Raw genomic sequence first — 15,066 nt, forward strand, 5'->3', positions numbered from 1 at the left:
AATTGTAAAATTTCTTTCATTCGCGTGTTGAAATAATCGTTTATTGCGGAAAAAATTATAACTTTAACAAACATATGGATTCATAATTAAATGTGTATAATCGAAATGAGATGTTATTTCATGTAGAAATTACTATGTAATTACAGGCACAATGGACATAACATCTAATTATAAATTACACAAATGAGGACTTTATAAAACGCAGCGATAAATCCACACAGAAAGATTATATAAAAATACTGGTTACCCAAAATTGAGTCGCTATCACGATGATATGACTGTGATTTGATATATCATATTTGAAGGGCCGATTGGCGTGGTTGATAGATTCTTGCCTTTCACGTCGAAGGTTGTGGGTTCGATTCCCACCCAGGATACACATTTGTGTGCATGAACATGTCTGTTTCCTGAGTCTGGGTGTAATTATCTATATAAGTATGTATTTACATAGGAAAGGAGTATATCAGTTGTTTGGTTTCCATAGTAATAGCTTTGCTTAGTTTGGGATCAGATGGTCGTGTGTGATGAATGTCCCACACTAGTATTTATTTATATTACTATAAATTACGTTCGTATAATTAAAAGCACACTTCAGTACATTTTAATATTGTGCTCCGGATTTTAAACCTCAATCTGCCCCAAAATCCGAACAATATCAATATTTTATTATACAATTTCCGATGGATTTCGCTTTTTATCAATAAATAAACTATTTGTTAAAATACTGAGTTAAATGGATCTATAATTAACTAGTGTTTTATTTCCAGCATCTTTTTTACATTATTTCTGTCGTTATAGGTTTATATAGATGATAAAAAATATGGAGTTAATATTCTTTAATTTCCATACAGGATAAATAAATAATTCAATTGTATTTAATTATCTACGTAACTTGATTGTCGAAAAAGAATAATTACAAGAGTTTCTAGCCGGTTCTTCATGGTTGAATCCACATTCCGAACCGGTGGTAGCAAATGACGAATTCATAAGTACTTATAAAAGTCTGTTTGAATAATTTGATTTATAAATAACTTACTTTAATTGGTGGTATTTTTATGTGCTAGCCCTTCGGATAGGTAAGCCCAATCATCAAATATTCTACCGCCAAACAGCAGTTTTAGTATACTTGTGTTCTAGTTTGAAGGGTGAGTGGGACAAGGTAACTACAAGCACAAATGACGTAACATCTTAGTTCCCAAGGTTGGTGGCGCATTGGCGATGTAAGGAATGCTTAAAATTTCATATAGCGTCTTTGTCTATGGATGACGTTGGCCATTTATTTTATAAAAAAAAACTACGCATTAAAATCCATTTGAAATTCTACCCTCCATTCCGAAGCGCCGACGGCGCCTTGTAGGCTAAGGCATAAATGAGAGAGGTATTCCATACGTTACGACAGAGTATAATCAATTTCTATTGAAAATAATATTTAATGTAAATAAAACAGATAATATTTCCATAAACAATATTTATTTTTAATCTTTATAACAAAAAATCTCTTAAAAATATAGTCACCATTATGGTTGGCACATATATGCGTTATTACACGAATGTTTTTATGCTATTAATTTTTTAATAAGTAAAATTTGCATTTTGAATGTCTAACTGTTAACAGAACTTTGGAAGTAAAGTAAGTTAAGTGTAATAGTGTTGTGTTATATAAATATATATTAATCGAGAACTGCTTGCAGTGCGTAATACAGCAGAGCTGTGAGCAAATTGTATTGCACCTTGACTTCTTCATAGATTGGAATAGGGTATAAATGTTCATCCATACTACAGGCCATTGTCAAAATAATCTTAACTCGACAATAAAATATTTTATTTAATAACAAATATATTTTTAATGCACGCAAACATTTGACTATACTTTATATGTATTAACAATATAGTTCAAAAACACACATTCAGTTTTTCTTCCCAATTTTTTTACAACATAATATGGGTCTTTATGGCTCATCGGCCCATACATTTTGGCTCACACCAAAAAGGTAAAACTACCCATAGAATTGTATTTGTCAGTCTCTCCTCATACATTTCCTCTTCTCCAATATGATCATACTCTTTAAGGCACTTGCAACAATATACCTCAACTCGTGAAATTTACTTATCGATAATCTGTACGTCTTCGTCTGTCCATTAGTTAAATTGAAAATAAGTATAATCTGCGTGTCTCTGTTCATAATCTCTTTAGAACGCTGTGGAGTTGCGTTTTCTGATTGTATGTTGGATTGGCTGAAAAAAATTATAACTCAATGTTATATGAAACTAGCCGACAGATGACATTACTGAGCCTGAACTTTTCTTTGAGATTGTACTACTTTGTTGCTTATATAACATTTTAACGCGTACACTTAGACACTTGAAATTTTAAGCATTTTTAAATTTATCCTGAGATAAAGGGAGTGCGGACTTATTGAGCATGGCTACTATGCATATAATTCTTGAACGCGTTGACTTAGACACTTGAAATTTTGTATGCAAGTCAATTAAAGAAACCCAAAAGAGATAATAACCACAAAAAAGTGGCGTAGAAATTTAAAGCATAGTTTATTTTATTTTATCTGCGGTGAAGGCAGATCAATAAGCCGAACTCTCGAATGCTACGACTCAGTCTCGGTAGTCAGTACTCGGCGTCAACGACAAACTCATCAGTAAATTTTAAAAATGCTAACAACAAAATAAGTTTTAAATAGTATTTATTTTATATTTATTATAATTTACTAAAGTATTCGATTTTACTATTCATTCCGTCATCAAAGCGCCTAAATTTTGCCCTTGCCCGGATTTGAACCTACGATCATCGTTTAAGATTCACGCGTTCCAACCACTAGGCCATTTTGTCTTTTTGGTAGAAACTAATACTACAAATATAATAATTATTAGAGAAATACATTTGTGCTGGGTTAAAGGAAGGAAGGAAAATAAGTATTTTCAATAAAATTCCAATTAATTCATTTGCTTAAAATCTTCATTTCAATTAAAATTGAATTTAAAAATTAGGGTTATTAACTGTTGAAGTTAGATCGTAAAGCAATCCAAAAATATCGCTAGCGAGCTGTTTTTCGCTCGTCATATAATAAATAATATTATCCACTACGTAAATATTGGTTATTTTTAAATGTGTATGCCATTCATAAAATGAAGAAAATATTTTAAAAATTAAAGATGATTTTCAATCGTTTTTATTAGGCAAAGAATTTTAACTCTTATAAAAAAAATTGTATAGTTTAGGAAATAATAAAAAATAAAATATTCGTATTAAATCTGTCGCGCTAAATCGCGCGGTCCGCTGTAGGCACAGTAAGGCCTCTGCCTCGAATCTCGCGGGCAGCGGGGCGGCGGCGGCGGCGGCGCGGGAGCGGCAGGATCTTACGCGTATAATCAAATGGACCGACCCTCGAATACAGCGGTGCAGGAGCGGCGCGGGGGCGGGCAACGAGCGGTGCACTCCAGTCAAGCGGTGACAGCCCGCGTTGCGTGTCTGCATTGTAGGTATAGTGTTGTACATTTTTTTTGTGACGTATCAAAATGTCTTCGGACGTGCAAGAGCTAATTATTTCGGCAATCTTTGAGAGGACACCCATATGGAACAGCAAAGATGTGAACCATAAAAATAGAAGAATAATTAACCAATTATTAGTCGTAGAATTTGTCGGGATTTTGTCTCTGTTCTTCATAATTTCGATAAAACTCGCCATTTATTTTCCTTGCCCTATAGTAGGGATCCACTTATTCTTTTGCCCACAATAAATCGAGCGTTAGGAATAAATTTGAATCAAAAAGATGTCGCCGTTTTTCAGACATTTCGTTCGCGAATAAAAACAAATATCTCGACAACACAACCACGAACACAACACTACACCGCTATAGTGCCGCGCGATCTGCCCGCTAGTTTGGAGAACAGGTATGCGTTGCCCGCTCCGCTGCCGCGCCGCCGCCGCCGCCGCCCCGCTGCCCGCAAAATTCGAGGCAGAGGCCTAAACGTTAACGGCGAGCGGCAGGGGAGTTCCCGTCTATGAGTGAGGTAGGCACGCGGCTGGTCGGCTACTTGCTTAGCGCACGAGCGCAATTTGTTCGATTTAAAAAGTTCTTTGTGAACTGCAATTTTTTTAAAGTTTATTATAGACGAGAACTATTTTTCTACCTTATTACACTATAGTTTAAGAACCTACTTAATTTTTTCCTTTTTTTTTGTATCTGTAATATTGATAATCACTTAAATCACTTTTTGTAACGAACATTCTTAATTCGTTCCATTTTATTCTTTTTATAATATTGATTGAATCATTTTATTACGAAACCACTTAATTCTTTCCTTTTATTAAATTTATAATATTTATAATAACACGAATTTAAGTTCAAAGGATGATTCTTGCATTTCTTCTATAGCTACAAATTCAACAGCCACTGATATTTCGATATTTATTTTATCCTTCTTTGTGATTTGACGCCCCACATGTGTTCTTTTACTTATAATAATATTAGAACGATTATTAATATATTATTTTGTGTTAAAATAAGAGCAGTATTTTCACGTAGACTAACAAATAATCTACCGCAATAATATAATAAGATCGCCTTATGATTGCGGATTCTTTCACAAATTACTCGAAATACATTAGTGACTTTATTATTATTGTTTATTTCAATCTTTTGTTAATGCAGATTGATCAAAACTGTGATCGGCAATTTTGTTGTAGTTGAGTCCAAGAGGTGGCCTCTTAGACAACTGCTTCAGTCCATCGGTCAGTTAAACTAAAACACCGGTGGTAGCCTTACATTTAATTCAATACTGTAACATGGTAATTCAAAAGTGCCCTTATAAGCCTATTTGAATAAAGATCCGATTTCATTTGTATCATACGTACATATTAGACTACATATTTGACTTTCAAAGAAACATAATATGGTAAAAATCAATTTCAATGGGTCACAGTCATTAAGGTTTTTTCAACGTATACCATTTGCGATACGGAGTTCACAAATCATCTTCAAGATTAACAATAAACCTAAGATTAACTTTGAAATGCATTTTTCATCGTATACAAACCGAAATATAAATAAAACCAAGAATAACGCGACAATACAGGCGAAATTGTATGGGCGAGCGAGCGACGTCGGGCGATGTGACGTCACGCGTCGATCGGTCGCCCCAGAAAAGAATTTAAGAACACGTAACTTTGAAAAAAATTAAAAAAAATCATTTATGCAGATATCGTAAAAATTCTTTCGGCAGTATTTTTTATATTTTAAATATGATTTTTTGAGATCATAAAAAAAAATAAGCTCATAATTCCTAATTCCTTTAGCACAGGATTTAGTATTGTTTCTTTTGACTCAATCAGAAAACCGTCGTCTACTATAAATCTTTCAGTATTCCACCGAAGACCGATAAATCATAACAGAGATTAAGTTCATCGGCGTTTTTATAAAGGTGAAATACGTGATAAACTTCCCAATGACCTTAAAGGAGCACACCCTTCTGTTCTAGAATCATTGAAATTGAGTCAAGTTCCACGTCATATTTTAGATTCTGGAAACAGAAACATAGCTCCAAGTAAGCTGTTATTACGAAAAAAATCTAGTGAGACTAAAACGAAAAAAATATAATTTACATTCTGATCCTGTACCGAGTCTTAACTTTTTAACACAAAAGTCAAGGAAAAATAACATTTGGAAAGGGGAACATTTTAGTGGATATATTCAAGACAATCTCAACATAATTTGTTTTACCGAAAATCCGCTGCGATACTTATTAGATATAAAATCTCCCATTTTTTGTCAATTGGATGCCACAGGTTCAATTACCTCTCATCTTCACAAAACTGAAAAACCGGTCTACTATTATGCTCTTATTTTACCAGGTAAAGAAAATGGATACGGCCCTATGCCGGAGAATATTTATTGACACCCATGACGTCACTTCAATAAATAATTTTTTAACTCGTATAAACCATAGTATGCGAAAACTAAAACCATCCAAAAAAAGTGTTTATACATAAGATTGAAACAGATTTTAGCCTAACATTAATGATACCTTGTCTATGGTCATTCAATCGAATGTCGTTATGAAGCTATTTACAAACAGGGTATAATTTTTTAAATAATAAAATTCTTGAATTTCTCAACATTACCATAGCACATACATGATAGAAACCGTCAAACGGAAAAGTTACAGCCACTGTCAAACATAAAAACGACGAGACGTTGCTTTATTTTTCGCGCTCCCTTTACACCAGAAAATGTAAAAAAACTATATTTAAAATTTCTGCGCCGCATTTTTGTGGTTATTATTTCTTTTAGGTACTTTTAATTAACTTGCATATAAAATTTCAAGTGTCAAGTCAACGCGTTAAAACGTTATATAAGCTACAAAGTAGTACAGTCTCATAGAAAAGTTTAGGCTCAGGAATGTCATCTGTCGGCTAGTTCTGTCAGCTAGTTTCAGCGACATCGCAAAATATTATAAAGATGTACCCCTATGCGTTCTGTTATGGAGTCCACTCCCAAGATTTTTATTTACCTTAATGATAAATCTATCTTCCATTGCATATTAACAATGCCAGGCTTCATCCGTACATGTTTTGGAATATTTTGATATATTTCATCAGTACAAAGAAATGCTGTCAGCTCGGCCGCACACTCTGGTGAAAGCCTGCAAATATAAACACTTACATTAAAGATCAATTACTTTTAATTACTTTTAAGATCAATAATATTAATTTTTTATATTATACATTACTCTTTTTATACTAAGTGTTAAGGGTCTGATTGATAAATCAGTGATAAGGCCAGTCCCTTACTTTTGCAAGTGGGCCATCACAAAAAGGCACAGTAACAATTGACATTGCAGTTTGAAGAGTGAGTGAGCCAGTGTAACCACAGATATGAGGAACTTAACATCTTAGACCCGAAGGTCTGTAGTGCATTAGTGACGTAAAGGATGGTTATTATTTCTTACAGTGCATGTGTCTATGGAAGGTAGTGACCACATACTATCAAGTGGCCGATTTGCTAGTGCCTACATATATTAAATAAAAAAAAATGAGTCAAAAGCATACAGACATGTGTATGTATTACACGCTTGGAGCATCTTCGTCAAACCTCAAATACTACTTGGCAGGAGAGGAAACTCACACCAGGCATAATACTTACACGCTATATAAACTGGCTTAATATATTCCGTAACCGTACCGTAACAGCCTATGAATGTCCCACTGCTGGGCTAAAGGCCTCCTCTCCTCTTTTTGAGAAGGTTTAGAGCTTATTCCACCACGCTGCTCCAATGCGGGTTGGTGGATATTGCATATATATTTAATATATTGCATAAATCAAAATGTATGGATTGTGGAAGTGTGTACACTTCTGTGCCTCGAAGAGCACATTAAGACGTTGGTCCTATGCCTGAACTCTTTCTGGTCGTGTCGGATTGCCGTCCTATCGGATTATGAGAGAGAGGGAAAAGAGAGTGCACCTGTGTTTGCGTACACACTCGTGTACTATAATATCTCCTACATAGTTGGCTAATCTCTCTTGAGATTGGCCACCATGGCCAAAATCTGTCTGTAGAACCTTATGTACAAACCTCAAGCCTTCCAGAAATATCTGCATGTCGCTTCCACTCCATGGTTCTTTGGTAGCTGAACGTAATCTTGCAACATGTCGTACGATAGATCTAATTGCTGCAAACTTGTTGGCATTCTGTAAACTCGAAGTTCTGCTGTCTGGTTTACCTTCTAGTTCTTTAAGAGCCACTAAAAGTTAACATTCATCAATCCTTTTTATAATCAACAACAAAAATTTAAAACAAGAACGTGATATTTTTTTTTAGTTTTAGTAATGTTCAATTAAAATACTACACCTAATTACATAGTCAAGCTATAAGAATCATCTATACCGCTTAATTATATTTCACACAACATTATATTATTCGTAAAACTCACACAAAACAAATGGTCTTATTTCCTTTTTCTGTATTTCCGGAGTAACATAAGAGACAGATGTCCATTGTAAAGGGCTCTCTGATAACAGTTCTAATTGCTGTGATAACATTTTCACTACAATAAGAACATTTACACAGCATATATTTTCTCTAATTTTGAAAACCAAAGTTATAACATAAACAGTACAAACTTCAACTAGTTTTAAGTCAACTTACCCATAGGCCATAGATAATACATATATACATCATAAACTGGCACTACCTACCCAAAACGTCAAACTCAAAAAGATTAATATAAGAAAATGTTAAATACCTACCTATAATAATTATTTAATTATTTTTATGGTAAGATTTTAATCCATTTTAAAATATTAATAAAATATTTATTTCCAAAAATACAAATTGATAAAAAAAGTAATTTCTCCTATTTACAAATAATTATCGACACATTATAAAACGTGTGTATTGAAACGTTAATTTTTAATCTGTATTTTTGTACATGGCGGACCAAAGCTTGAGCGAGTGTATTGTTTTCTTTATCAATTTACTTTATAGTAAAAACTGTATTTTGTATTATATTTTATAACAAATTACGTAGATTAAACTTTTTTCGTTGAAAAACTGAACTTCGTTTTATAAAATAAGTGTCAAAAAGGAGTGAAACTGTTAAAATGGCGGCAGTCCAAGGAGCCGGTAGCAAGCAATGGCCAGCGAGACCAGGTGTCCAGCATCAAAATAGCCAAAGCAATGCAAGTTTAACGTTAAATAGAACAATAAATCTTTATCCCTTAACGAATTACACATTTGGTACCAAGGAACCACTATTTGAAAAAGATGCATCTGTACCAGCTAGGTTTCAGAGGATGCGTGAGGAATTCGGAAAGATAGGCATGAGAAGGTTCGTGAAACACACTTCTAACTATTGTATTAAATAATAGGTATATCCTAATTGTGGTCGTCTGATTTTGTTTATTTTATTTTCCTTTTCTGTTATTATTTTTTGCCAAGGAAGTAGCAATGAATCCCTTCCAGATCCTAAAGTTGAAAAGAGGCGGTTCTTTTTCGTTAATTTTGCTCTTTTACTCTCATGTCATTGATTGATGTGATTCACTAAAACAAAAGAATTAAACAAAAGTAAAAATAAATTCATAAATGGAATGGTTCTAATGTCAATGTTGAGACAACTGTTTTGGCCTAAGTGCATCCAACGTAAACAATACTCTATCTGTAAACAATTAAAGAATTAATTTATAAAGTTTATTTTAATTATAAATTGAATAAACTCGATATTAATGTTATGACTGTGTAAACTATTTCTGAAACGAACAAAATAATGAATATTTCAGATCAGTAGAAGGTGTGCTATTAGTTCATGAACATGGTCTCCCTCATGTGCTGCTTCTCCAGCTGGGCACAGCTTTCTTCAAATTACCAGGCGGGGAACTGAATCCCGGAGAGGTATCAAAATAAAACTGTATCACATACTTTTTAATGCATTAATGAGTAGAAAAAAATTAAATTGGTCATGAAAACATTATTATTATTAATCTTATTACACAGGAAATCTGAAAAAAAAATTATGGTTATTGTGGGAAGGGAAGATAAGCTCGTCCAACTTACAGACTCTGGTCTGCGACTCTGAATATCTCAACAGAAAACCTAACAGACTTATTGGCTCGGACCGAGAGAACTTTTTGACAGCTTGCCAGTTGCATGTGCTATTTTAATTGTTACACTAACATTTTTAATAAATTTTGCACTTCCTATTACAGGACGAAATTGAAGGATTGAAGAGACTGCTTACAGAGACACTCGGTAGACAAGACGGTGTTAAACAGGAGTGGTCCATAGAAGACACTATAGGTATGTGTGATCATAAATTTATACAATGCTAGTTCTTTTTGTTTTACTATACTAAGTACTTTTGGTTATGTAGTTGAAGCAAATTTTATCCGGCTCGAAGGACCAACATTTATACTCATCCAAAGTTGTGTTAGGTACCAAGATGTGAGACCAAAATAAACAAACTCACTTTATAATTCATTATATTAATATCTTATAATAAATATTATTATATTAGTTTTTAATGTTTACAATTTTTTTTTAATATTATATTTGTGATTGTAGAAAACACTTGTGGTTTACTGGTGGTAGGGCTTTGTGCAAGCTCGTCTGGGTAGGTACCACCCACTCTTCAAATATTCTACCGCAAAACAACAATACTTGATATTGTTGTGTTCCGGTTTGAAGGGTGAGTGAGCCAGTGTAATTACAGGCACAAGGGACATAAAATCTTAGTTCCCAAGGTTGGTGGCGCATTGGCTATGTAAGACATTTCTTTCAACATTTCTTACAATTCCAATGTCTAAGGGCGTTTGGTGACTACTTACTATCAGGTGGCCCATATGCTCGTCTGCCTTCCTATTCTATATAAAAAAAAAAACAATATACATACCTATATTATGACACTTATTTAACGTTTAGATACTAACGACTGTTTGATGTGTCATTTTTGCATTGCATTTGACAGAAATAAATTGTTATAAAGACGATTGCATAATCGTTTAAGTATTTTTACTCTACTATACTTAAGCGCCCATTAGATATTACTTTTTTAATACAGTAACAGCCTGTTAATGTCCCACTGCTGGGCTAAGGCCTCCTCTCCCTTTTTGAGGAGAGGGCTTGGAGCTTATTTCCACCATGCTGCTCCAATGCGGGTTGGTGGAATACACATGTGGCAGAATTTCGATGAAATTAGACACATGCAGGTTTCCTCACGATGTTTTCATTCATAGATGAACATAGATGCACTCTCTATTCTCTCACTCGTCCTCAAGCCTATGGGACGGCAATTCGAGAGTTGAGGCGCAGGATAAATTGATATTGATTGATGATAGGCTTTACGTGCTTTCCGAGGAACGGGGTTGTACAAACTTCCAGACAGGATTGCTTCGAAGCCTGGAAGTTTGGAGTGTATACACACCCATGGTCAGGAAAACACTTGAAAGAACTTTTTCCGGTTGTGTCGTTTCATTACAAGAGTGAGGTAAAGTGAAAAATAAGTGTTTCCTTGCCCGCCAATCTTAGACTAATTTTCATTGAGTTATCTCGCTTCAACTATACTAATAATTTATTAAAATTTCAGGCAACTGGTGGCGCCCGAACTTCGAACCGCCCCAATATCCATACATTCCACCGCACATAACAAAGCCCAAGGAACACAAACGTCTGTTCTTAGTTCAACTACAAGACAGGGCACTGTTTGCTGTGCCGAAGAATTATAAATTAGTAGCGGCTCCACTGTTTGAGCTGTACGACAACGCACAGGGCTATGGACCAATAATATCGTCCCTGTCGCAGAGCTTGTGCAGATTCAACTTTGTGTACATGTGAGATAGTAGAAGGGAGGGGAGAAGGGATATGTGGGTACGTTGGGAACCTTATTGAAATGTGTCGTGTTCCATACAAAATTATATTTAAAGTGTTACACAATAGTGAACGATTTGTAACAATAGTAATCGGACAAACATGATAAGAACAATTTCATACTATCATAGTGAAATGTACAATAGCCTATTCCAATTCAAGCGGTTGAGTTTAAAAAAATCAACTAATAATCCATGTGATTAACTAACGGCTTTGCTGTATTATGCACTACAAACAGTTCTTGTTTAACAAGTTTCCGCCTGCGTGTTAGATAGGCGTTAGGGAAAAAAAAGTTGCCTGTATCCTTCCTTGGGGTTTAATCATGATTCATATCAAATTTCAATAACCTTGATTCAGTGGCCGTGAAAGCGTAACAGATAGAATTAATTACCCATTTATATATTTAGTTTAGATATGACAACACACTTCAATTCAATTGTTTATATTCATTTTCATTCCAAAGTTCAGATAACTTTGTTGATTTTAATTTTTGTTAAGAGAAATTCAATCATACTTGATTCCAGTTCTCGACCAATGATATCGCATCGATTCAGTGTTGGAGTTGTCTATGTATCTTTACTCGTCTGATTAGAATAGGCTGTGTGTAATATACATTTGAAATGAACACATTCTATCCCCCCCTCTAAATATAGATATAAATTAAATATAAGCAGACTATTTGTTTGTAATAAATAAGTTAATTTGACTAAATAATAAAATTAATTGAAGTTTCATTTATTGTACCCGAAGAAAGAAGACTGTTTCTTAGCTTTAAGACGATTTATATAATATTTATTTGTACGAATGAGTGCTTATATTGTTATCTCGTTCTTATGTTCAGGCGGGAAAGAGATAGCGAGCCGTTCAAACATTGTGTCAAATAGAAGCGCAATTAAAAATAACTGTTAAACAATTATAGATACAAATTGAGGTTTAAAAAAAATCCTCAACTCGTAGTTATTTAAATATTGTTTAATATATAGCTGTTTAACATAACTGTCCATCTTGTTGTTTCCAAAACATCTAAGGAAAATCACTAAATTTGAAAATCATAATTGTCTACTAACATTATTAACATAAAATGTGTTTGTGTGTGTGATATGTGTATATACTGGTTGTTTTTCACACATAAAGCGTGGTATAGAGATAAGATTTATAAATAGGGAATTTATCATAATGTAAGTACGGTCAGCAGAACTCGCTGTTGAATTATGCTTAGAAATAAATTTTAATACAATTTTATGCTATAATTCGAATTAATTGTACTAATTTTAATATTTGTCTATTCGATACAATATTTACGTACAAATGTTTACCGAGTTAACTGACATAGACCTCACGCACATGTAGCTTTGAGGTCATAGACAATCTTTAGTACTTTTTTATAATTTGTTTATTAATTAATTTTTGTAAATTGTAAATTATTTTTTATATTACTGCCGGTAGAGCTTTGTGCAAGCCCGTCTGGGTTGGTGCCATTAGATATTATAACGCAAAACAGCAGTATTTGGTATTGTTGTGTTCCGGTTTGAAGGGTGAGTGGGCCAGTGTAATTGCAGGCACAAGGGACATAACATCTTAGTTGCCGAAGTTGGTGACGCATTGGCGATGTAAGCGATGGTTAAGATTTCTTACAATGCCAATGTCTATGGGCGTTGGTGACTTACTATCAGGTGGTCTATATGCGCGTCCGCCTTCCTATTCTATATAAAAAAAAAGACATATTCCTATCATAAGTATTCGATTAATAATTTGATTGCCTCTAACTGTACCGAGCGAGCGAGTGAGACTCGAGTTTGGCTCCAATTTATATATATATTTTTTTTAATGTACATATATCGTTATGTAAGTATATAAACAAGATAAAAATTATTGCTGAATCTATTGTACAGTGTATAAATGTTTTAATTGGACGGGACTTGCTGTCTCTTTCTCGTGAATGTAAAAAAAAAGGAAAGAAAGTATTTTGTAAAAAGAAATAGTTATACGGTATTTTTGTACTAATGTACATAATGTATAATAGTGGCATTTGCTAAGAAAGTATTGGAAATTTCAGCTTAAGTTGGAGAAGGGAGAGGGTTAATTGAGTCGTAGTATAATTTGTCTATTGTTTCAGTGATTTATGAATCTAGTCTATGGTTCTGGAGTAGGACTTATTGTCCTTGGTTCGAGCCTGAAAGTTGTAAAAAAAATATAATTTGTCTATAATTAATATCCAAGTTTTTGAGCTAAGTTTTATTTATTTATTTTAAGCAATATATACCATCGAATAATCGCTAAACGCTTGTTGTAAAATACATTTCATCTTAATGTACCGTGTGATTTGCCTTTGCAGGTAAACTTGGGCAGAATGTAATCAAATTAACGGCGACGGTTACAATGTGTAATCATCGATCATGATTACAGATTAACTTTTATTGAATCTGATGAGGGCGCGCTAGGAAGTTCTAAAGCGGCTACTTGACTCACTCACTTTTTTGATAACTTTCGTTTTACTGTAATCGTGATTGATGATTACGCATTGTAATCGTTAATCATTAATCTGATTGCACACGTCTGATTGTATATATACAACATTTATAATCAATATAAAAAACTGCTACCAACAATATTGAAACGAACAATATCCTATCATTATAATATTTAACTCCAAAAATGTATATAATAATAATATCTAACGTAAATATAGAAAAACTAACTAGTTAAACAAAAACATTTAATAATAAATTTTAATTTTATGTATATAAGAATATAGATATTATTGTCATAATTTATATTACACCAAACACATCAGATATTCTACCGCAAAACAGCACTTGGTATCGTTGTGTTCCGGTTTGAAGGGTGAGTGAGCCAGTGTAATTACAGGCACAAGGGACATAACATCTTAGTTCCCAAGGTTGGTGGCGCATCGGCGATGTAAGCGATGGTTAACATTTCTTACAATGCCAATGTCTATGGGCGTTGGTGACCACTTACCATCAGGTGGCCCATATGCTCGTCCGCCTTCCTATTCTATAAAAATAATAAAAAAAAAAAAATTTATTAACCTCTCTATATAATTAGTACGCTAGACACAAAAGATAGATAATTGATTGTTAGGACGTCTATATACGTTGTCTCAAAGACTTGAAAGTTTTATTTTTTTTTAAATATACCACTGATAATTAATGATTACAATATTATATATTTAAAATATGAGCTGTATGTATTTGTTTAAACTAAAGTGATATAAATGGCATTACGAATATTTTTATTTATTTTTAAATGTTTTGTACAATACGTTATTTTTTTTCCGTTAACATATGACCTTTTGAAATGGAACGCCGCATGACTGCAAGTGACATGTAAGTAGTGATAGCACCGACAATTTCATTAATGCTCAGTAATTGGTTTTGTGTTTTTTTTCGATTTGCTCGTTTGTGCAGTTGGCAATCTCCTTGAGTCAACGTTCGGACGTCGTCGAGTGAGGTTGTGTTTACTGCGAAGATTGTTCGATTTGATCAATTCAATCGACATCTGGCGTTGTAAAACTGTGTTGTCTCTATCTCTAATGCGGCACATCTGGACATTCTGCTTTGTACTATTGTTTTGCCTAATGAGTGTATTTATTGTTTCGGACTGGGTCTTTGTAGACCCTGTTTTTTTTTTATAGTGCTATTGTTATTCGTGCTTGTATTTGTTTTTGGCGA

The 15,066-nt window shown here is 33.7% G+C and overlaps 2 protein-coding genes across 2 annotated transcripts; one reads left to right on the plus strand and one right to left on the minus strand.

The window, feature by feature from the left end:
• Nucleotides 1-1,492: 1,492 nt before the first annotated feature.
• LOC126780113 (uncharacterized) lies at nucleotides 1,493-8,157 on the minus strand. The gene is made up of 4 exons (XM_050504378.1): nucleotides 7,947-8,157; nucleotides 7,589-7,757; nucleotides 6,527-6,658; nucleotides 1,493-2,235 (listed from the first exon to the last, which is right to left on the minus strand). Exons 1-4 carry the CDS (start codon nucleotides 8,053-8,055, stop codon nucleotides 2,019-2,021), a joined length of 627 nt encoding a protein of 208 aa, XP_050360335.1. The 5' UTR covers nucleotides 8,056-8,157; the 3' UTR covers nucleotides 1,493-2,018.
• Nucleotides 8,158-8,443: 286 nt separating this feature from the next.
• On the plus strand, nucleotides 8,444-12,097 carry LOC126780107 (cleavage and polyadenylation specificity factor subunit 5). Its single transcript, XM_050504372.1, has 4 exons — nucleotides 8,444-8,843; nucleotides 9,292-9,403; nucleotides 9,718-9,808; nucleotides 11,094-12,097. Exons 1-4 carry the CDS (start codon nucleotides 8,617-8,619, stop codon nucleotides 11,339-11,341), a joined length of 678 nt encoding a protein of 225 aa, XP_050360329.1. The 5' UTR covers nucleotides 8,444-8,616; the 3' UTR covers nucleotides 11,342-12,097.
• Nucleotides 12,098-15,066: the final 2,969 nt, after the last annotated feature.

Source organism: Nymphalis io, chromosome 30 (assembly GCF_905147045.1).
Source record: "Nymphalis io chromosome 30, ilAglIoxx1.1, whole genome shotgun sequence".
NCBI classification, from domain to species: Eukaryota; Metazoa; Arthropoda; class Insecta; order Lepidoptera; family Nymphalidae; genus Nymphalis; species Nymphalis io.

Excerpts from the sequence above, each read along its gene's own strand:
- LOC126780113 (XM_050504378.1), bottom strand. The coding sequence starts at position 8,055 with ATGTTATCACAGCAATTAGAACTGTTATCAGAGAGCCCTTTACAATGG. Across the intron at positions 7,758-7,946 it reads AATAAGACCATTTGTTTTGT|TGGCTCTTAAAGAACTAGAA; the intron begins GTGAGTTTTACG and ends GTTAACTTTTAG. Across the intron at positions 6,659-7,588 it reads ATATTTCTGGAAGGCTTGAG|GCTTTCACCAGAGTGTGCGG; the intron begins GTTTGTACATAA and ends TTATATTTGCAG.
- LOC126780107 (XM_050504372.1), top strand. The coding sequence starts at position 8,617 with ATGGCGGCAGTCCAAGGAGCCGGTAGCAAGCAATGGCCAGCGAGACCA. Across the intron at positions 8,844-9,291 it reads GGAAAGATAGGCATGAGAAG|ATCAGTAGAAGGTGTGCTAT; the intron begins GTTCGTGAAACA and ends TGAATATTTCAG. Across the intron at positions 9,404-9,717 it reads GGGAACTGAATCCCGGAGAG|GACGAAATTGAAGGATTGAA; the intron begins GTATCAAAATAA and ends TTCCTATTACAG.